This window comes from Polypterus senegalus, chromosome 10, assembly GCF_016835505.1.
Source record: "Polypterus senegalus isolate Bchr_013 chromosome 10, ASM1683550v1, whole genome shotgun sequence".
Classification (NCBI taxonomy): Eukaryota; Metazoa; Chordata; class Cladistia; order Polypteriformes; family Polypteridae; genus Polypterus; species Polypterus senegalus.
Window position 1 is genome coordinate 102047970 of NC_053163.1, and position 23298 is coordinate 102071267.

The 23298-nt window shown below is 37.1% G+C and overlaps 1 protein-coding gene across 1 annotated transcript in view; it reads left to right on the top strand.

Annotated features, from left to right (window-relative positions):
* The window catches only part of LOC120538215 (AF4/FMR2 family member 2-like), a 92520-nt gene that overhangs the window by 30748 nt on the left and 38474 nt on the right, over positions 1-23298 (top strand). Inside the window, exons 5-7 of the mRNA XM_039767669.1 lie at positions 18584-18836; positions 20008-20144; positions 21804-21867. Coding sequence (XP_039623603.1) covers positions 18584-18836; positions 20008-20144; positions 21804-21867 — 454 coding nt within the window. The remainder of the gene's footprint in view (positions 1-18583; positions 18837-20007; positions 20145-21803; positions 21868-23298) is intronic.

The window sequence follows — 23298 nt, forward strand, 5'->3', positions numbered from 1 at the left end:
TAAAGAGGACTACCACAGTGTGTATGTGTACAAAGAAAAAAATAAGTATAGGTATTTCCATGCTGAAAAAATTTCAGTTACAAGACGAATTAATTTAAGTGTTGAACAATCATACAAAGGCAATTGGCAATTAAAACATTCAGATCCCCCTTTATGCATGAAATGTTTTTAGAGTGCACCTGGAATATTTGTGCTTTGCTTCATCATCAGCTTTGCCTAAGGTTACTAACCTACACTTATGTGTTCAGTAACACTGCCGACAACTGTAGTTGACATGGTAGATGTATTTGCTTCCATGTCATTTAATAATGTTTTTCAATTTAACATCAGCAGAAGGTTAAAATACAGTTTAATGAACAGTATGAATAAAAACAAAAAGGAATATGGCATTTTTTATTTTTTCTCTTTGGGGTGTTACAAAGAAAAAATCTACAGTATGTATTAATTATCAATCAAATAAAGGATTTTTTTTTTTAATGAAGTGAAACCCCATATCCTTTCAGGATTTATTTTTTTCTTAATTCAGAACCTCACCAGAGAAATTAAATGTATTTAGTTTATGCAAACAGATTGCGCACATAGCACCATTCCCATTGAGATTTGAAGAATATTGCAGAACAACTGATACAATAGTTTACCCGGTCCTGCTTTATACTTTGCTAGTAAATGGGATTAAGAATGCATTTTAATTTATTATGTTTAGCAACTAAATAATTCTAACTCAAAAGAGTTCTGCAAGAGTTGCCTTTAATTTTGATAATAAAAATAAGTTAAAACATGCTGATTCTCTGGTCCCAGTTCAACGGAAGAAAGGTTATTGGTATCTGTTTATTCTGTTCATTGGATTTCATTTAATTTCCCACTTGATTTGCAAATAGTTTCAAAGGAAAGTAGTTATTAAAAAGGCAGAGTGTGGTCACTGTTCATTTGCAACAGTGTGAATGTTTTGTTGGCTGCTGATAATTTAACACCTTAAGTCATTCTCCAATTAAATGTTTCGCTGTGAAAATAGTCTTTTGCTTAGTGAAATGCTTATTAATTTAACTATAAATATATGAAATTAGTATTTATTTCAATTTGCCACTCCATCTGCTCTTCCATCTTCCCATTTTCCTTGCTAGATGTTTTCTTCTCATTCCCAGCCATAAAAGGCTGAATCCTATTCTGACACTTTTCTTTAAAGCATGAACATCACTTTAAAAATATTATGACTGAGATTGCATGATTTCAAAAGGAGGAAAACATTTTTATATTTGGCCAATATTTGAAATATTATGAAATATATTTTTTAGTTTAAATTCCTCAGTTTTCAAACTTCAAGGGCAGAGTACGATATGCCAATGTTTATTGGCTTACTGAGCTGAAAAACGCCTGATGACATGAAAATGCGTCTGAATTAGATAAGGACTTCTGCAGAACTCACAGTTGGAATCACTGACCTTTTTCATAAAATGTAACCAACACTTTAGTTATACTTGTTAACATATTCCAAAGGGGAATTAGTCTATGCACTTGAGTCAGCAGTTTTAATTTTAGCCATAAAAAATTCAGGTTTGTGTAGATGAGTATAGTGAATAAATATAACATCTTACTCATAATAAATAATAATGTTAAGTATGATTAATAAGAAGGAATCTGGGTGTTGTAAAAATACAATTTTTTTATTGGCATACTGTAATTACTATTAACAATTAGATGTTATTCACTCAGGATTGAAACGTCTATTAAAATATTTGCCTATAATTTGCCAATTGGTATATCTTTCTATTTAAAAAAAATAAGAGACGATACGTGATCTTCTCGGGAGACAATATGATGTCCCACAAGAGACACTTTAACATCACGCGAGAAAAGGCAGTGAGATAAAAGGACAGCTGCTGAACAGGCTTTTAAATGATTGACTCGCAGTGCAACAAGCAGAATATGCAAAAAGACAGCAGCTGATCAGAACGCATCTCCTCAGTGTGTATTCAACCTCTCCTCCCATCACCCCCCCACCTTGATAATTCAAGCGGCAGAGACGCTAAGTGGCTGGAGCATAGCCCACTCGGGGTGGGGAGGGGGTGGGTGAGTGAAGCAAGCAGGGGGCAAGTAGAAATTTAAAGTATAGAGAGGTGTGTACCAGACTTGTTAGATCACATCTGCTACCATATATCATTTTGGCTCTCATATTGCAAAAGGAACCTCCAATGAAGAGCTACCAGCATGGATTCACAAAGTTTTCAGAATCCATCATTTTCTCACGTTATTGTGTTATAAATTTAATTTGAAATATATAGGTTTGCCATTTTGCCCATCAAACTACACTTTATAACCTGTTCTGAGGAAGGTTTGAAAATGTATTAAAAATCCAAAACTGAAATCTCTATTTTATACAAAGCATTCCGGCCTTTTCCTGTGGCACTGCAACAAGTGTGTAGAACATTTCAAATCATTTGCTTTAATTATCTTTGAAATGTGTTAAAACATGATTGAAATTCACCTATGACAAAAAAAAAATTGATTAGACAGTTTTAAAAGGCCCACAATTCACCGTGCGTGTCAGTACAAAAATCAAGGTATGAAGTCCAAGGAACTCTCTGTAGACTTCCGTGATAAAGCTGTGCTGAGTCATAGATCAGGACAAGGGTGTAAAACCATTTCTAAAGCTTTGAGTGTTCTCAGCAGAACTGTGGCCTTAATAATTGAGAAAAGGACAATGATTGGATCCACAAGGACTCTTCTTGGAATTTCCCATTTGGCGAAATTTGAGTAATTGTGCAAAAAGGGCTTTGGTGAGGGAGGTGAGAATCCAGAGCTTCAGTATTCTTCTGCTGTCATAAGGACATTCATCTGAGAAGCACTCCATCAACCAGGAGTTTATGGTAGAGTGTCTAGACAGAAGCCACTCTTGAATGAAAGGCAGGCGATAGTTTAAAAGTCTCTGTGAGCATGCAGAAAATTATTCTGTGGTCTCACAAGACACAACTCCAGACACTGTGTCTGACGAAGACCAGGCACTGATCATCACCTGCCTAATGCTATGGGGGTGCTTCTCAATAGCCGAACTGAGGGACAAAAGAACATGTGCTCCAGAGAGATACAACCTCAGACTGGGGCAGTGATTTCCCTTTCAGCATGACAATAACCTGAAACATACAGCCAAGACAAATCTGAAGTGACATCAGGTCAAGTCTCTAGCACTCCGTGAGTGGCCCAGCCAAAGCTTAGACTTTAACCCTATAGGACATCCGTGGAGAGACCTGAAGATGGAACCTTACAGATCCTTGTTTTTCCAATGTCACAGAGCTTGAGAGGATTTGCCAGGATGAACTTTCCAAATTCAGATGTGCAAAGATTGTAGTGACTTACCCAAGAAGACTTATTGAGACTTCTAACAAAGTACTGAGTTATGGGTCTGAATACTTCTTTGAATAAGAGATTTCAGTTTTGTGATTTTATTAAAGTATCTTCATACCTTTCTGAAAACATGTATTTACTTTTTCATTATGGGTTATTGAGTGTAGATCAATGGGCAAAAATGGCAAATGTATCCATATAAAATTAAATATACAATAAAGTGTACAGAAGGTGAAAGGGGTAAACTAATAAATTAATTTCAAGATGATCTATAAGGAAAGATTGAAATGGCTGAACATTTCATCTTAAGCCAGGAAAGATGGTGAGGTAACATGCCAGAAGTATTTAAAAATATGACATAAAGTAAAGAAGATGTCAACAAGACCAAAGGGGCATGGGTTTGCTCTTATTTAATTTGGTTGATCATGTTGTCTTTATTGCCCAGAAGAAGAACTTTGTTTTGTTCTAGTCAATACTACTAAATTATATTGAATAGCAAAAAAGCTAACATACAGTACAATAACAGGGTGCTGCTAATCACATTTCTCTAGCAGTAAAACACGCTTAAGTCATCTTACTTGTGTACAATACAAAATAAAATTCAAGAACAAAAGAAAAAAATAAAGAAATGTATTGTAGGTGCCTGGCAGATGTCTTATATTAGTGAACAGTGTGTAGCACCCTGGGGCCCTTCATAACTTGACTCAGCAGTTTCATAGGAATATTATGTGAATAAGAAATGATGAGCTGTATAAGGATGAGTGGGCTCTTGTCGTTTCTTATGCTCTTAGTAACTAGTTTCCAACCCAAAACTATAATATGCAAATCCGCAATGTCTGTTCCTGGTGTGCAACCAGTTTAAGTTTCACTCTTGAATTGCGCAAAGCATAGCACACTCACTCGGTCAACCACACTGATCTCACATTCCATGCTTCGAGGTAACTACCCATTCTAATTCTGTCCTCAGATGCACACTGTGCACTCACCTTAAAAATCAAACAGGGCAGGCATTTGTGTATTTCTCCCACTGGCAGAGCTGAGCACATTCTTATTTCATTATGGCAGGATGAAAAGGATTTGTGTCAAGGGCAGCTTTTGTCCCTCTGGACCCTCTTTTTCTTTCATACAACACAAGGCATTTACCAGTCACTGCTCTTTATTTGTCGGAGCACACTGTCAACAGTCACCCACATACTACTTACCACTGTTGTTCCTTGTAACTGGTACTGCAAACTACAAGGTGCTTTGTGCTTGATATTTATTTTTCTCCATTTTGAACAACTTCTGCTACCTTCAAGTGCAATGAAGCTCCTCAGCAACTGTATCACTTAGAGTTACCGTTCAAGCAGAGTCTTGTAGACTTCATGCAATATGAACTCAAATACGCCCTCTGGCGGACACATTATCACGACACAAGCTGGGCTTTTTGTTCAGTAACTAACAGAAAGCCTGAACACCTAATATCCTTCTCTTTGGAGGAATCCAGAAATGTAAGCTACTTGAAGTTTTGAAATCTTACAGTATTTTACTGCAGGAGGTTTCTCACAGTTTTTTATTTTAATTTTGAAACAGCAGTGGAAAAGCAAAGGCTTCAACTTTGATGCTGTAAATGCTTGTCTTATTTTTTTGCACAAAGGAAAACTGCTACAGCAAAATATTGCTACCTTTGAATATCTCCTTCCTAGGTCAAATCTTTTATCCAATGGTTACTTAAAATATCTTATTCCACACTTTCTACATTTAAAGACTTAAAAATATTAATTAGATGCTCTGCTATGAGTTTTGCTTGCTTATGGCACGCTTTAGGCACTTTCGGCTTTGTAAGCAATTTCTTTTATATTATTCCCTTGAGTTGCCACTGAAAAAAGTAATCGAGTCAAGAATGTAGTTGGTAGGTAGCATAAAGAAACAATAAAGATGGAATGAACTGATAAATATTTTGTTAGCCATTGCCTACTGGGACTTGAGTATGAGAATGATTTTGGGCTTAAAACTTCTATACAATTTAAGTTATATTTATGCTTCTTATTAAAAAAAGAAACAATTTGTGCTGTATATAAGGTATAATAAAGCTGCACAACATTATTTTTGTCTGCTTTTGGAACACTATGAGAACTGCTCCTATACTTAAAGCCATTCACCACTGGTCCATGGCCAAACTAAGTCTCAGTTTTCGACTCTAAGGAGCCCACAGGATGCACCCATACTTCTAATGATGTGAGCTTAGGCTCCTCTTAGTGCAGTGTGTACAGCAGCTCTTTCCTGCATTCATTGGGTAGTCTGTGTGCTCTTTGGTGCCTGGTGTCCCCCTTTGATGTACCCTGATCTTGCGGTGGTTTTAGGCCTTGCCTACAAAAAGAAGAATGAGGCATCAGGAAATCCACGATCCATCCATTGAGTTTTTGCTGTGCTTCCAGTCCATATGTCATTAGGAGGAGGTGTGGACTGTGGCCATATTCAGAAGTGATTACTTTTAATGCATAACAGTTTAGGAGATTGCCTCTAAAGTAATGTATAAATAACGGACATTACAGGAGAACGACCAGATGGAAATAGGGCTAAGCTGTATGCCTGTTGGGAAGAGTGCAATAGGCCAGTAGCAAAAGTAACAAGCCTATGGGAATCAGAAAGTACACAGTCAAGTCAACAGTCGGCAGACTAAATAGGTGACAAAGGGGACGGCTTACTTATCGTCAAAGTGTGATGTATATTGTATAAAATAGTGATTGATTAGGCCTGCACTAAAAATTGTACACAGGATAGCTCACAACACCCTGTGTATTTCTATTAATACTGAGGACCATTACTTGTATCCACCTTAATAAAATGACAAGTGTCTGAGTGTCCATGCATTTTTCCATGTCTCTGTTATATGCCATTTGGCATGAGCTTTGTTAAAGCAGTGCTAAAGTTTGAGATGTGCCATCTGTTGGAATGACAAAATGCAATGCATTTTAGTACTACATGCATTACAAAATACGTTTCAAAAGATGTTGCACTACAAATGTTAAGACTGAGGTCTTCATTGATTATTTACATTTCAACCCATCTTAGATTGATAGTACAGCTGGTTTTTAATTAATTCTATAAATTGCAAATCCTCAGAACTACTGATCTCCTTACATTGACACTTTTTGTAGCCTTTATTATTATTAAATAAAACTTGCGATTTTTTTGTCAGTTTTAATTACTTTGTTGTTTGGAATTAACACGCCATTAAACTGAAAACCAGATCATTGCTTGGGGACTTTGTGTTCAAGGAAAGACCATTTAGCCTTTGTCATGCAGGAGCACCCACACAAAAAATTAACTGTAGTCCGAAGACAAGTCCCGTTGACAACTGCATTATTTCAGACATGATCTTCAGTATATTGAAGAACAGTCTGATGCAATCAGATGTAATCACATTAACCTTGAATATGCATTATCTTATATGGAACACAAGACGTCCTATCCTACAGGCTTGTTAATCTGGCTCAGCCATTTGGGAATTCTAAACCCTGTAGCAGTGAACAGATTTAGTCAGAGGACCTTCAGATCTTTCTCTTATTGCTTATAAGAGTAAGTATTTTTCACATGCTGTATATAACAGATCATTTTTAATGTTAGGCTGGTGAGTATAGATAGCACCATTTCTTTTTCGGTGGCTTCTTTTTGTATCAGTAATGTCATGTTTGAGATGGTAGGAGAAAAGAGGAGCCAGAAGTTTATGTTTCATGACTATAAACATTTCAGCTGGCAGCCTGATGCCTTTAAAATATTTATAAATGAAAAAGTAGAGAAGTATTGCTAGACCTGATTGACACTAACTTTTAAAGAAGTGCAGAGTTTTCCCTGTTTGTTTGTTAAGATTATAACTTTGTGAAAGAAAAGGAATATCATTTGAGTACTACTTCTACAGAAGTCAATTAAAATAAATATCTTTTTTGTATCAGTATTTATTTAGCTGAGGCCTTTATTCAAGGCATTTGAAATACTATTGATTACATTTCTTTTTTAGCTTTACCAGTTTGAGCCCAGGCAGGTGAAGTGACTTGCTTATGGTTACACAGTGTCAGTAGGACAATCTGAATCCAAAAGCCACTATGCCACCCTGCCAGCACATTCAGTTGGAATTGTCAGCCAAGGCATTGTTTCAGTTTCTTTAAGGAGGTCGAAAAAGATTGGTCACCCCCTGTTTTGCTCTATCCTAAGTTTGGAGAGTCTTTACTTCCTACCTTCTGTGTCATCACAGTAAGAGTTTAATTTCAAGATTGACCAGTGTGGTCTAAGCCAACAAATACCACAAAGGCCATGCCATGGCTTGGATTCAAAACCTAGTGAGACCACATTTGGGGTATTGTGTGCAGCTCTGGTCACCACAGTACAACAAAGACATGCAACACTTGAGGCTGTGCAGAGTAAAGCAACCAGGAGCATGTCAGGACTTAAGGGCATGTTGTACCCTGACAGACTCAGAGAATTAAACTACTTTAGTCTCGAGCATAGGAAACTGTGTGGGAACCCAAGCCAGTTTTTCAAAATTCTCAAAGACATTGATAATGTAGATCTGGCAGAATTCTTTCAACTTGTAGGTGAATTACATACTCCGGAATACCAGTAGAAATTAATTAGAAGTGCATTTCAGGCTGAAGACAGAAAGCACTTCTTTAGATGAAGAGTAGTGAGAATCTCATAAAAACTATGAGCCATGTGGTTGAAGCAGAAACATTGACAACCATTAAGTAGTATCTGCATGAGATATTGGGACAGCTTAGCTATTAGCAAAACAAACAGGCTTTATGGACTTAATGGTTTCCTCTCGTTTGTCAGATTTCTTATGTTCTCGTTTTCAGTCTCCTAGAGCTACAAGGCACAATACATACTTAAGTCTTGCTGTTTATTTTCTCAGAATTAATCTGAATAAAAGTGTACTCTTTTCAGTGAATTCTTAAGCCTATAATATTAGATTAGACACCCTAACTTTTATCATTGCAGAACAGTTTAAATACCTCGGGGTAAACATCACAAGTAAACATAAAGCTCTTTATCAACAAAATTTCGCCGTCTGCATGGAAAAAATTAAACAAGACTTGCATAGATGGTCAACCCTTCATCTCACACTAGCTGGAAGAATTAACACTGTTAAGATGAATATTCTTCCTAAGCTCCTTTTTTATTTCAAAACATCCCAATATACATTAATAAATCATTCTTTAAGCAATTAGATTCAACAATAACCTCATTTATTTGGAATTCAAAACATCCACGCATCAAAAGAGCGACCCTACAAAGACAAAAGGAAGAAGGCGGCATGGCTCTACCTAACTTCCAGTTTTATTACTGGGCAGCAAATATACAGACGATAAGAACCTGGACACAAATAGAAGAACATACACAGGCTTGGACCACAATAGAAGTAAATTCCTGCAGTACTTCTTTGTATTACTTGCTCTGTTCTCCAATAAACACACGTTATCGGCAATATACTAATAACCCAATTGTGCTCCACTCACTTAAAATCTGGAACCAATGTAGAAAGCATTTTAAGATGGAGAAGTTTCTATCTGTAGCACCTCTGCAAGAGAACCATCTCTTTCAACCTTCACAAACATATGCAGTTTTTAATATCTGGAAAAAATTTGGAATTAACTTGCTTAGAGATCTTTATATAGACAACATGTTTGCATCCTATGAACAGTTACATTCCAAATTTAACATTCCAGCTACACATTTCTTTCACTATCTTCAAATCAGGAACTTTGTTAAACAGAACCTTCCAGATTTTCCTCATCTTGCACCCTCATCCACGCTGGAAAAAATATTGCTCAATCTCAAGGAATTAGACTCCATCTCTACAATATATAAAATCATTTTACAATCCCTTCCTTTCAAAGATCCAAGAGGACACTGGGAAAAAGATCTCTCAATTAATATATCAGAAAAGGAGTGGAAAGTAGCAATGCAGAGAATTCACTGAGCTCCATATGCAAAGCATACAATTATACAACTCAAAATTATATATCGAGCACATCTGTCTCGACTAAAACTCTCCAAAATGTTTCCAGGGCATGATCCAACCTGCGAACGTTGCAACCAAGCCCCAGCCTCACTGGGTCACATGTTCTGGGCCTGCACCAAATTAACATTATTCTGGACAAAAATTTTAATTACCTCTCAGACAGCCTTGGACTTACAATCCCTCCTAACCCATTAACAGCTGTGTTTGGGGTTCTTCCAGAGGGGCTTAAAGTGGAGAAAGACAAACAAATTGTGATTGCATTCACTACACTGTTGGCACGCAGACTCATTCTGATAAACTGGAAGAACCCAAACTTTCCTTTTTAAGTCAGTGGGAAACCGATGTGTTATATTATTTGAAATTGGAAAAAATCAAATACTCAGTTAGAGGATCCATACAGACTTTTTTCAAAATGTGGCAGGATCTAATCAGTAATATTTTAAAATAAGTTTATAAGGCACAGAGAATTTATTAATTTAGGTATGTTTACAAGCTTTAAATTTTACGCCGTTTGGCTTGCTCTCTCTCTCAGGGGTGGGGATTGATCTGTTCTTAACTCAATAAAATTAATAAAAAAAAAGTCTTGCTGTTTATTTAAATGGATAAGTATTTATCTACAAGTCAACATATAATATTTTTTCTTGACAAATCTGCTTCACTGTCATGACTGAACAACACTGGCAAGCAAGGGTTGCTTGTTGCTCATCATATTGTGGGCTACATATAATATAAACTATATGGATAAAAGTATTGGGACGCCTGACAATTACAACAGCAGGGACTTTAATGACATTGTATTCAAACACATAGACTTTAATATGGAGTTGGTCCCCGCTTTGCAGCTATAACAGCTTCCACTCTTCTTGGAAGATTTTGGAATGTTTCTGTGGGAATTGGGCATTGGCAACTTTTACTGACCATGCACCTTAGCAGTCAGCGACCCCGCTCTGTGACTTTATGTGATCTTCCACTTCGTGGCTGAGTTGCTGTTGTTCCTAAATGCTTCCACGCTCCAATAATACCACTTACAGTTGACCATGGTATATCAAGCAGAATAGCAGAAATTCACAAACTGTCTTATTGCAAAGGTGGCATCCTTTCACAGTACCACACTTGAAGTCACGGAGCTCTTCAGAATAACCCATTCTGTTTCAGAAACGTTTGTAAATGGAGACTGCATGGCTAGGTGCTTGATTTTATACACCTGTAGCAAAGGGTCTGATTGAAACATCCAAATTCAATAATTAAGAGGTGTGTCCCAATACTTTTGTCCATACAGTGTAGTTAGTTTGGGTCACCTTACACATTCATAAATCTGTAGGGTGAGGCCACTTAACCTGCTGAGTTAAATGAATACTGCTATGGAGTGAAAAATGATTTTTGCTGTTTTCCACAATACCAGGTTCAATCCCAAACTCTGTTACACTGTCACTGACTTTCAAGTTGCCAGTAACAACAATGTGACATGGTATAGGCCTGCCATAGGTAATTTCCACACCTGGCTTGAACCTGCAATTTTACACTTTGCAGCTGGTTTCATAAACTGAAAAAGCAAAAAGCTGGGGCTTAGCCTGCTGATCTAAAGATACATTCCCTAAGGCCAGGAAAATGCTGTCAAAGACATTTGAGATTTGCTATTGAAGAAGTATATGCTAATCCTCAGTCATTATAGAAACAAGACAAAATAAATTTAATATATGCTGGTATAAAGAAATTGACATCAGACAGAAAAATGGCTTTAAAAAGTCCAAGTATGTTAAGCATTAGAACAGAGTGTTGTTAAGGGACTAGAAAGAACATGCAGCAAAATTTGAAGGAATACATTTAGGACCTGTACAATAAGAATAACAACCTGGCACATCTGATCTGGAAAAAGATGAAACCATTAAAATTGTAGCAAAGACCAGGCATCCATCCATTTAGTTATTATAATTTAAAGGGCATTGGTGATTGGAGCCTGTCCCAGCAGGAGCTGTGTGGCCACCCAGGTTCAGCTATGTTAACAATGTAAAATTGTTAACAAATAAAATGATGCAAAGAGGCATGAATTCAAAGATTAATATTTACAATATTCTAGGAACCTTATAAAGAAGGTAGCTAGAAAGAAACTTGGATGGCAGTTGGCAGTTGGTAGGACCTTTTTTCTGTTCCTTGAGTGAGAAAAGGTATCCTGTCAGTGCCAGATCCGCATGACAGATGTGTCCCTTATGTAATTGTGGGCTAGCACAGTGCAAGTCTTAGCGACTTTCACATTTCCTCAGACATGAACAGTTGTACACAGTGCTTAGGAAGGCTAACAGTTTTCTTGTTCTTTTAATTTTGCAGTTTTGCTGCACACCTACTTGCACCACTGTGAATCTTCAGGTGATCAAATTCACCTGGCGTATCACGATGGTTCAGTCATACACTGCTGTATGCAGCAGTTTCGATATCCATGACAACATCTAATGACCAATTCGCATTGTCATCATTATTGGTTGGTTCAACTAATCATTCATTTTCAGTTTGTTCTAAAACTGTTTTTACAGTTTCTCATTTCACATGCCATTATGTTTGGGTCAAAGGCTCTGTCCCACGCATGAATGCTGCCTATTTACAGACGAATTCTTTCCCCGAGAGTAATTTGGGTTTAAAACTTTAAAGCAGATCGCTACACATCACCCTGAGTTTACCTAGAATGCCGTGCCTAAGTTAACCTCAGGGTTAACTCCAAGGAGGTTAATATGCAATTTGTATTTAAGAAGAGCAGGGGGACAAGAGAAGCAAGAGTGTTATTGTAAGGAGAATAGTGTTTGAGATGTAATTACTCTTTAATAATGTGCCATTGAAAGACTTCACCGAAGTGCACAGGCGTAAGGAGGATGTTTCTGAACATGATGAACAACACTCTACTCGAGGGCATCATACCCATATCTACTATGTTGTAATGTTTTATAAATAATTAAAAACCTAATTTAAACCTGTTGCCAATCATCCACCCAGTAATGCTTTGAACATGATTAAAACAGTCTAAAAAAACTATTCCCAATCATTCATTAATTCATCCATCCATTTTCTCATCTGATTACTTGGTTCAGAGTTCTGGGGAATGCTGCCAACCATTGTTGCCTTTAAATGCAGGGTCGGGCATGGTGACCTGTGTCTTTAGATCATTTAGTGAAAGAACGTAGACATTTGAACTGCAGCTGATCACCATGCTTTGTTGGCATAAGACCACAAAGGTAGAGTTACCTCATGGCAAGTGTTAACAGATCTAAGGTTGTTCTGCTAAACTGAACTGGTTTTTCTTCATGACTGAGAGAAGGTTTGGCCAATTGTAGCATGCTATCTTTTTGACTGTTTTAAGCTTTTGGTTGCTGTAATTTTGGCTATATTTATGACTGCTTAAAGAAATATTAATTAACTATGCACTGAAGGTGCTGTTTAGCAGAACTGCTGAGCTTTGTCAAGTGTGCATCAATGTGCTCTGAGTACAGTACAATTTTTCTGTTATAGGACTGCTTATTTATGAACGGCAGAGGGGCTTTGCATGATTTGTCAGGACTACTAAAGAGTTCATATTTTTACAAGAATAGGTTTACATTACTACTAAAACTTGCTTGTGCTTACTAATACCTCTTCAGAGCAACTTCAGATTTAGGTTGGGCTTTGCTAATTATATCAGTAACCATTCTAAAGATGGTAACACTTTGCTTTGTTTGCACAGATCTAACAAATAGACATAATATTTACATATGTTAGTTTATGACCATTGTATAAACATAAAATTACTTACTAGGTGACTTGGAAATAGAGCACAATGTGGAAGTTGTGGTGGTATCTGAATGGGACTTCTCTGCTTAATCAAACAAAATGTGTCCTTCAAAATAATTATGAATGGCAGCCAACCCAAATGTCTTTATGGTTTTTGTGATTCTGACATGGAAAGTCAGCTGTTTTGGGGGACAATTTAAAAAAAAAATCCTTAAAATGTCCATTTGTGGAATACAGTACCTCTTTCTAGAGCCTGAAGTCTTTGCTTCTTCATACAGTTAGAAGTAAAAAAGTCTATTATATCATATATGTAAATATTACATTTTCTAAATATTTCAGTATTGTTACCCCTAAAGGGAGAATTTTTAATAATAATTCTTTTTGCTTAGAGGTTGTAAATTGGGCTCTTTTTGGACTACTACTGAATGGATGGGAAATTTTTGGACTATCTGGCAATGTGGCTCAGCTCCTGCTAGACTTACAACACTGGCTACTGGCCAGAAATATACAGTATTTCAGGGCAGCAGAAAAGTAATGAGACTGATTTTGTATTTACCAAAGTTTTTATTTTTTTCAAACATCAATGTTATCCCCTTCAAAGTAGTTCCCTTGGGCAGCTACACACTGATGGAGACGTTGTTCCCACTGTTGGTAGCAGTGCTGGAAGTCTTCAACCGGTATGGTCTTCAGCATGTCTGTTACACTCTTTTGGATGTTTTCTAAAGTCCCGAAATGGCGTCCTTTGAGGACATTTTTCAGTTTAGGAGAAAGGAAAAAGTCACACGGACTGAGGTCAGGTGAATAAGGGGGCTGGGGAACCACAGGAATGCCTTTTGAGGTCAAAAATTCTGTTATGGAGAGAGCAGTGTGACATGGGGCGTTGTCATGATGGAGCATCCATTTGTCTGCAATGTCTGGTCTCCCGCGAATGACCCTTTTTCTGAGCCTTTCAAGGATGTCTTTATAAAAAACTTGGTTGACAGTTTGTCCTGGAGGAACAAATTCTTTGTGGACGATTCCTCTTTTGTCAAAAAAAACAAATCAGCATTGATTTGATCATCGATTTGCTCATTCGAGCTTTCTTTGGTCGAGGAGAGTTTGCAGTGTGCCACTTCTGACTTTGCCTCATGGTCTCAGGATCGTATTCAAAAATCCATGATTCATCACCTGTGATCACACGACTAAAGAAATCTTGCTCATTAGCGATTCTGTCAAGAAGATCAAGACACTTGTTTTTTCGATTGTCCTTCTGCTCAATTGTGAGGTTTTTCGGCACCATTTTGGCACAGACCTTTCGCATGGGCAAATGTTCAGTCAAAATTTCAAATTTAATTGTTCACTCAACATTCTTAATGTTAAACGACGATCTGATCTCACAAGAGTGTTCACACGTTCGATGTTTTCATTGGTTTTGAAGTTGAAGGCCTCCCTGAACGGTGTTCATCTTCAACGTGTTTTCTGCCTTCCAAAAATGATTTGTGCCAGCGAAAAACTTGAGCTCGGGATAAAGAATGTTCCCCATAGGCCTGTTTTAACTTTTCAAACGTCACACTTGCCGATTCTCCAAGCTTAACACAAAATCTAATAGCACAACGTTGCTCCAAATTTCGCTGTTCCATTTTGCGTGACGCACAACCAAAAACACAACTTCGCTAATAGCAGTCACAAAAATCACGTAGTTAACGGAAGGAGTTGAAACTCGCACTGAGCTATGGGAGGGTACTGATACACGTGCTCTATCAAGGACAACAGCGCAGCGTTCCCAGATCGCTTGCAGTGTTGCCAGTCTCATTACTTTTCTGCCACACCTCGTATTTATGAATAATATTATTACTCAAAAAAGATTAAAAAAAAATAACAGAAAATCACAGCCTCCGCACCAGTAATCAAAATCGTTTAGTCTGTTTTAGGACAATATGTAATTCAAGGAGACTGAAGACAACTAGAACATCTTCCCATGCTGCAATCATACAGGCACCATCTTATTTAAGAAGGCTTCTCATGTAAGCTAAATGTTTTATTTTATTTTCATTAAATTAAATTACAACTAATATGAGCCTCTGATTTTTTTTTTTTAATTTTGTAATGGAGTATGTTGCTTAAAATGATCTGGTAGTGGATTTGGGCATTTTATTAGATCTCTTTCTAAAAGGTTTATGTAAAACATTAGACTGAAAATCAGTAAGTATTTTCCTTTACTTGCATTTGATTGGTGAGCTCATGGGATGCTACTTAATTAATGTAGATGATGGCCAATTATAAGTTTCCAAAATATATAATCTGCTATAAATTAACATATGTAAGCATGACATAAATATATTTACATTTAGTCAGCAGAACCCACAACTTCAAACAACATCTTATATATATAGAGAGAGAGAGAAAGAAAGGGTACTTATATATAATATATGCTGTGCTTATATATATTTACAAACATTCATATGTGTGTGTGTGTGTGTGTACAGTGTAATGCCTATACTTAGCAAAAGTCTTGGCAACTCAATAGTTCACAAAAATATTTGTCTTAGACAGTTATTTTATGTTTTCTGGATTAGTGTGTCAATAGAAAAGAAACTAACATTGCACTCTATGCACTTCCAATTAAAACATGAGATCCTTTCTTAGGCATGTAGCTCAGTGCTTGATTATGCAAATATAACAAACAGGTGCTGATGATCAATGACATGATGTTTAGATTGAGCCAACGTGATTAACTGAAACAGACACAGGTGTGTAGAGGGAATAAAACCAGAAAAGGGACTACCATACTAAATAGGGGTGATTGCAGTAGGCCTGTGCGTTTAACCAGCAAATCTTACACCATGTCAAAAGAGGTCATGGTGATAAGATACAAGGAGGTCATCCTGAGCCTCTCAAACAGAAATATTGCAGCAAAGAAGTGTTTCTAGATGTGCTGTTCAAGCGATTCTGAAGAAGCACAAACAGGTGAGGCTGAGGAATGGACGAGGTTTAAGGACCAGAAATACAGAGGTCAGCCATGGAAGATGAGTACAACAAAAGAGAAATACATCAAGCTTACTTCCCTGAGGAAACAGAAGATATCTTGCACTGCTAACAGGTCAGAATTGGTATAAACCACTGGAACACTAGGACACCCATATTCATCTACAGTCCAGAGAAGCCTTATCAGACTTGGTTTTGTGTCCAAAAGCCTTTCCTCCAAGGTGCAAGTAAAGCCAAACAAGGCACCTATACATGGACTTGGGGGCAGAAAAATGGCAGCCTGTGTTCTGGTCTAATAAGTGGAAATGTTATATTTTTGGCTCTAACAGAAGGCTGTTTGTACATCTATGGACTGGATAAAGGTACATAGATGAATGTCTGAAGACACCAGTGAAATGGCAGAAGTGTAGGTATAGGGGCTGCATTTCCTGAAATGGAGTTAGTGATTTGATCAAAATGAGGTGCAGACATACTGTATTCTTAACCATCATGTAATTTAATCAGGAAGGTGTCTGATCAGTGCTAACTTCATTACGCAGAACAGAAATGACCCTAAATACATGGACAAAATATAAAAAAGTTACCAGCAGTGAAAAGAAGGACAGTGAATCCTGCAACAGAAGGTATGACCCTCACAAAGTCCTAATCTCAACATCATCAAGACAGTCTGGAATCACTTGAAAGACAGAAGCAAGTAAGACTAGCAATGTCTGCATTGCAGCTGTGGCAAGTTCTCAAAGACCCTTAAAGCAACTGACACCACGAGTACCTTCAGAAACTGTGTGAAAGTGGACTTAAGATAGTTGTCGCTGTTTTTAAGACAAAGACTAGTCACACCAAATACTGATTGAACTTATATTTTTTCTGTTCAGTGTTCTTTCTAGGAAGTTTAATGATTAAAGAAACTGGCATTATTTATTAAAGCCTTCCCATTTCAGAGCATTTTTTGCAAGTGACAACAACTTTTGCACTGTTCAAACGGTTACATTTGAGAGGCTGAAGGCTTATTGGTGCTTGACATGAAGAACATACAGCAGAGACAAAGGACAGGACAGGAAGCTGTTGAAAATATTTTAGTTTGAGATGAGCATGCTTGCTTCTCCTTTCCTATTCTTGATATACTGCATTGAAAAATTATGATGGCAGTAGGAAGAAAGGATAAAGTGAGAACAGACTTTGAGCTAATAAAAGAAAAAAGCAAAAGGTTTTCGAGTAGCAGTGATGTAGTGTTTAGCTTTGTTGTATAACAGATCCTGAGTTCTGAGTTTAAATCCTAGTATAAGCAGTGCTTCGGTGAAGTTTACACATTTTCATCATATCTCTGTATCTATTAAGCTGGTAACTTTAAATTGTCTTTTAGTAAGTATGTGCTGTGTGATGGACTACACCCGCCATGTTTACTGCCTGCCTTGTAGCAGATGCAACCAAGAAAGACCTCAGTGGCCTTGTATTGGAAAAATAAGAGAATGGATGGTTAGAATTCCACTAAAGATTAAAGGAAGAAATTACTGAAATTCATTCAAAAAACAAGAGCCAAGTGAAGAGCCATGAATTGAGACAAATGGAGAAAATGGATTCATTGAACATGCCTTTAGCCAAAAAACTGACAATAATGATATGTTATAAACAGGTTTGCAAAATTAATTTTACTGAATAATGAGAAAGAAATAAAATATTCATAATTCCATTTGCATCTTGAGTAGAGCACGGAGCTGAATTAAGTAGCTGGCTAATAAGCAGAAAGAATAAGAAAAAAACTGCAAAAGGGACATCTGGCAGCTTCATCTGATAGTGGCATAAAGATAATGGGTGCTGTAGTAGCCAGTTCATTTACTGGAACAATAATACATTTAAAGATATTATAATCTGTGTGTTAATGCGTTTAAAATATTATGATCTTTGTGTTCAGTACATACTTGTGGTTTTTTTTTTATTTTATTTTTTACACCTTTAATTTTTTATTTTAGTTCTAAAATACATTCAAGTACTAGTAATTTTGCTGTTATTAAAACAATTTTCTTTTAACTAGTACAATAATTCATTTTATTTATAACTCTTTTCTTTGTATATCAATTGGTATTGCTGCTTTATAATTTACAGTATGGAGAACTGCAGTCCTCAATGTTATGCCATTTCACCTTATTGCATAATTGGTGGAATGGGCTTTTTAGAAACCAGTTCCTTGAGGGTTCATGACAAGATTTATTGCAATCAGTTGGATGTTTTAGTTATTATTTTTTGTGATGATCCAATGCACCAGTTTGATATCATTATGGTAGGTAGTGTGACTAGTTGAAGTAAACATGGTGGTGTGTGAGTGCCACGTAGAGACAGGACTTTAAAACAGTAGGTATTGTATACAGTATTGTTTCAGAGCAATAGTATTTGAACAGAACAGGCATGTGTGAAGAACTGTTAATGACAGAGGTTTTAAGGCTTCATACATGTTCTTTCAGTTCACACCCTGTCTTCATAAAGTACATTCAGGATAGAAATGTTATAATCAGTTTTTAATATTTGTTTCAGCTCACTGAAGAAGCAGCCTAGAAAGAGGGAGGAGAAGTTACTTCCACCTCCGCTGTCACCACTGGCAGATGAACCCATTCATCGAAGGAGGGATAGCGAGAGCAATTCATTTACCCAGGAAGCGAATGCTTCTAACTGCAATCAGCAGACAAACAGCACCTTCTCCAACACAATCCCTTCATTGGCGTCGTCTTCTTTGCACAAGCACCGCAAGGGTGACAGCAAGTCTGTGACACATGCAAAGCTGGGCAGTGTGAGTATTACATGGGAACGTCTTTATTTTACTAGAACATATGAGGATTCTTCTCTTTTCAGTTGTGCTTCAAAGTGAGTTTTTTATAATGAGGAAAAATCATAACAGTGCATTTTACTTAAAAATGAGTCTCCTGTTTGGGGTCTTTGACACTGTTTCTCTTACTTCTTCAAGCCTGCCAACTGTATGACAAAAACACAACAACTCAGATCCGTATTTACAATATATAGTTCACCAACCAGATATGCACCCCCCTACACTCTCTTAATGCTGGTCTTTTAGTCATTCATTCAGTTAAGAAAAAATCAGTTGGTCAAAGAGAATTTGCCTATCTTTGGAATGGCCAGCCATTATGTGTAAGAGAAGCACACTCAATTGAGAGTTTTAAATGAAGACTTAAAACCTACAATCACCCCCTACCTTACAATGGGCCTTAGATTTCAGTCAGGTCTATCATCCTTGAAATGTTCCTTATTATATTATTCCTTTGTTACTATAACTTTTAATGTTTTAATGTTATTTTATTCCAATTTTATTAGTTATTATTCCTTTAACATTGATGTTGTTTTATTTAAATTTCTGTTTTATTTGCTTATTTTATATCATGTTTCATGTATTCTTCTAGTGGGCGGCATGGTGGCGCAGTGGTAGCGCTGCTGCCTCGCAGTTAGGGGACCCGGGTTCGCTTCCCGGGTCCTCCCTGCGTGGAGTTTGCATGTTCTCCCCGTGTCTGCGTGGGTTTCCTCCCACAATCCAAAGACATGTGGATTGGCGATTCTAAATTGGCCCTAGTGTGTGCTTGGTGTGTTTGTGTGTCCTGCGGTGCGTTGGCACCCTGCCCAGGATTGGTTCCTGCCTTGTGCCCTGTGTTGGCTGGGATTGGCTCCAGCAGACCCCCGTGACCCTGTATTTGGATTCAGCGGGTTAGAAAATGGATGGATGGATATATTCTAATTTGTACAGTGTATTGGGACCATGCTGCATTGTGATTTTGCACTTTAAATGAAGTTGATTGATTGATTGAAATGTGAATAAAAATGTTCAAGTAGCAGGTTTATACTAACCCTTAGGATTGACAAAAGAAAATATGCCATAAGGAAGCAAAATGGTTGCATGACTTCTGAAAGAAGAGGCAAATTATTTTTGATTCCCATGTTTATTTTTTCAATAGGAAGAAGAATCTCTTTGCCAGTCTTCAAGCAGCATGCATGGCAACAACCCATCTGAGTCTGATGTTTGGCCGACCCTTTCATCAGCATCAGTTGACCTCTCTGCACCTCGGAGGCCAAAGATGACATTTGATGAAACGTAAGTTTCCCATAAATTCAATATTTCAGAAGAATCATATGATTGCTGTTTGTATTAAGATATGTCAGTCAGTAAGCAACGTCTAAAACACCTTAGATCTCCTTAGAGCTCAAAAGTTATGTTTTTGAAAAGTGTCATTGAAGCAAATGAAGGTTTTGGCAATCTTAGACAATAATAACAGAGTGGGGTTAACACAAAAACACTAACTCTTTTTTTACCTTTGGACTTGCATTTCTATGTTATGACCTCTCAAATGTGCCCATTTAGTAAGTACAGCTGGTTGAGTCGTATACTTGGCCAGCATAAAATTGTGTATAACAGTTAATTGTGGCTGTTTTCCACAAGCCATAATTTAATTCAAGGTTATAAGCATAACACAAATTATCAAAAATCACTTTGTACTGAATACTGCAATTATAAACTCTTCCTAATTTATACTCAAATTGTGTGCCTATTCATAAACAGCCTTCTTGTTGATATTACACTCATAAGAGCCACCCAGTCTGGGTTCCAATACACCTAATAAAAAGCAGCAAGATTCAAGATGGCAAAGATAAGGTACACAAAAAGTTTGTTTTGTGCATAACCTGAGAGTGTGCCCTTTCACATCTGTCTACACACAGAATTATACCAAGGAAGCTATAAACACAAAATTGAGAGTAACACAAAGATGAAATGGGTGCATCAAAGGAAAGAAGAAATGCTCAATCCTTGTTCGCTAGTTAAACAGGCTTAAACCTCAGTGGTTTTGTCTACTATCAAAGTACCACCAATCACTCCCACTTTCACCTTCCTTCTCTTCTTTTTCTTTCTCTCTTATATCTGTGTTTTTTCTACATCTGAGCCTTCACCTTTAAATGATTCTACTGGCATCAGTTTCAAATTTGTCCATGGTTTGAGATGGCTTAAACCCCATTCTATGGTAATGTTCGGCCAAGCCCCAGAATCAAATTCTAGGTAAGGTGGAGCCCTTCTTCATCTATACTTATAAAAGACTAGATCTCTCTATAGTGGCCAGCTCTTAGCCAAGGGTAGCACTTAAAAGACCAAATTTTTAAGACAACATTTCAGCTGCCCATTCCCATTTCATTTTGTCAAGACATGTGTGCTCCCTCCGAGAAATGAATTGAATATTTCTGGCCTTCTGCATGTCTTCTTTGACTTCTCCAATGTTCCATTTGGTGTCAGCATCCCCACTTAAGGACACAGTGCTTCCCCTTCTCACCCTAGAATTGTAGCCTCTTGCCTCTTCTTCATGGCCTCTGACACTGAGTAGAGAAGTAGCACACCTGACATCTTCTTTAGATAACCACTCTCTGGCCTCCTGAGGTGAACATTCCATGTTTCTTCCCTTGCTGCCACTCGCTATTTCTTCCATACTTTGACTGCCCTTCTTGCTGTTTTCTTTGGGATTCAATTCTTGAAAAGTGGCCACAGCCTTCCCACACTGGTATATAAAGGTGTTCTTGCCAGTGTGGTTCCAGGTTCCACCTTTGCTTTAGATTGGTAAATATCTGAGGAGGTGAACAATATCCATATGCATTTTATTCATGACAAATCTTGCTCCATTCAAAGAAATGTATCAGTATTAGTGGTATGGTTATTTTCATTATTTTACATACTTTACTTTTTTATCTTTCTCATTCAACTCTTCCCTAGACTTCACAGTGCGGACTACTATATGCAAGAAGCCAAGGCATTAAAGCACAAGGCTGATGCACTGGTAAGCTACATTCTGCTTTTTTTTATTATATTAACATGCACCTGACTGCAAGCTGTACTGTGTCTGTACTAAGTATAAAAATGTCAGTCTCTGGCATCATCTCTTCAATGTGACTTTTTCAGTGTATGGAGGTTTTTAATCTACTAATTTAACAAGATCTCTGTTAAGTCTTACATTTTAGTACCTTTTCTCATTCCTACTGTCAGAACATCATTAATCAAGATGCTATAAAGATTCAAGATTATCTTTATGTGATGTTTGTCCATTCATTTCAGGAAAAAGCTTAATCCAACTTATGGGTTGCTGTCAGGAAGATCCTGTGCCTGTCCCACTGTGTATAAGACAGAAATTGATATTGTGATAGAATGCTGGGCAAATTGCAGAATATACAGTGTGACATGAAAGACGAAACAAAAATAACACATGTAAGCAATGCATATGACCCAAGAAAGAAGTAATGAAAAAATGAAAATACTCTGTGCCTTTTTCAAAGAACTGAAGTGAAAAATGATTCTTACATTATTTTGAAAGAACACCTTTGTCCCTTGTTTCCTTTTTTCTGCTACAAGCGTATGATTCAGATAATTACATGACTGACACAATGACTTGTTTTCAACCATCATTCAATGTCTAACTAATTAGGAAATCTGTTTTTGGTCTTATGATTGCATCATTATTTCAAGTCATGCTGAAATCAGAGGTTATAAGTTGCTGAGGCTAACATTCATGGCTGCTTTGATTTGGCAGCTTGTCATTATTGCTTTTTCAGGCACAAAAGCATCCTATTTTAATCTTCAAGATATATCATAAATTCTTTTTTTGCAAGGAGACTTAAACTGGCAATTGTTATTTAGTATTTATTGATCCACAGTATATCAAAACATAGTTTTACAAGCCTTACTAATAAGAAAATTCAATCAATAAAATACAGATATAATAGTGTCGAGTGCACTTAGTATTCATAGCACATGAAGTCATAACTCAAGATAGTGCTACAAAGTCAATAGTTTCTGAATTTAAAATCTTAGAAATGTGTACTTTGGCTGTTAAACCAGTGATGATGATGGTTTCTGCTAGCTGACCAGAAGGCCCACATTCACATTAAAAAACTCAATTTTTGAGAGCCGTGTCTTTGTCAGTAGAATCTAACATAATCAGAATCTCACAACTGTATCGTATAATTTCCAAAACATAGAATCAATCCTTCCATTGTTCAAACCTTCTTAATCTAATTCACAGGTGGAGTCTACCTTGTCAAAGACAGGCTTAGTGCAGGAGCCAGTCCAGGATAGAATTCAGGTCCACTGGAAAGTGTGCTTACACTAACAACCACACTCACTTATAAGGGGCTACTTCATAACTGCCACTTAAACCAACTTGCACAACTTTAGTAAGTCATTGGAAAATTCTATCTAAATAAAAATCCACACA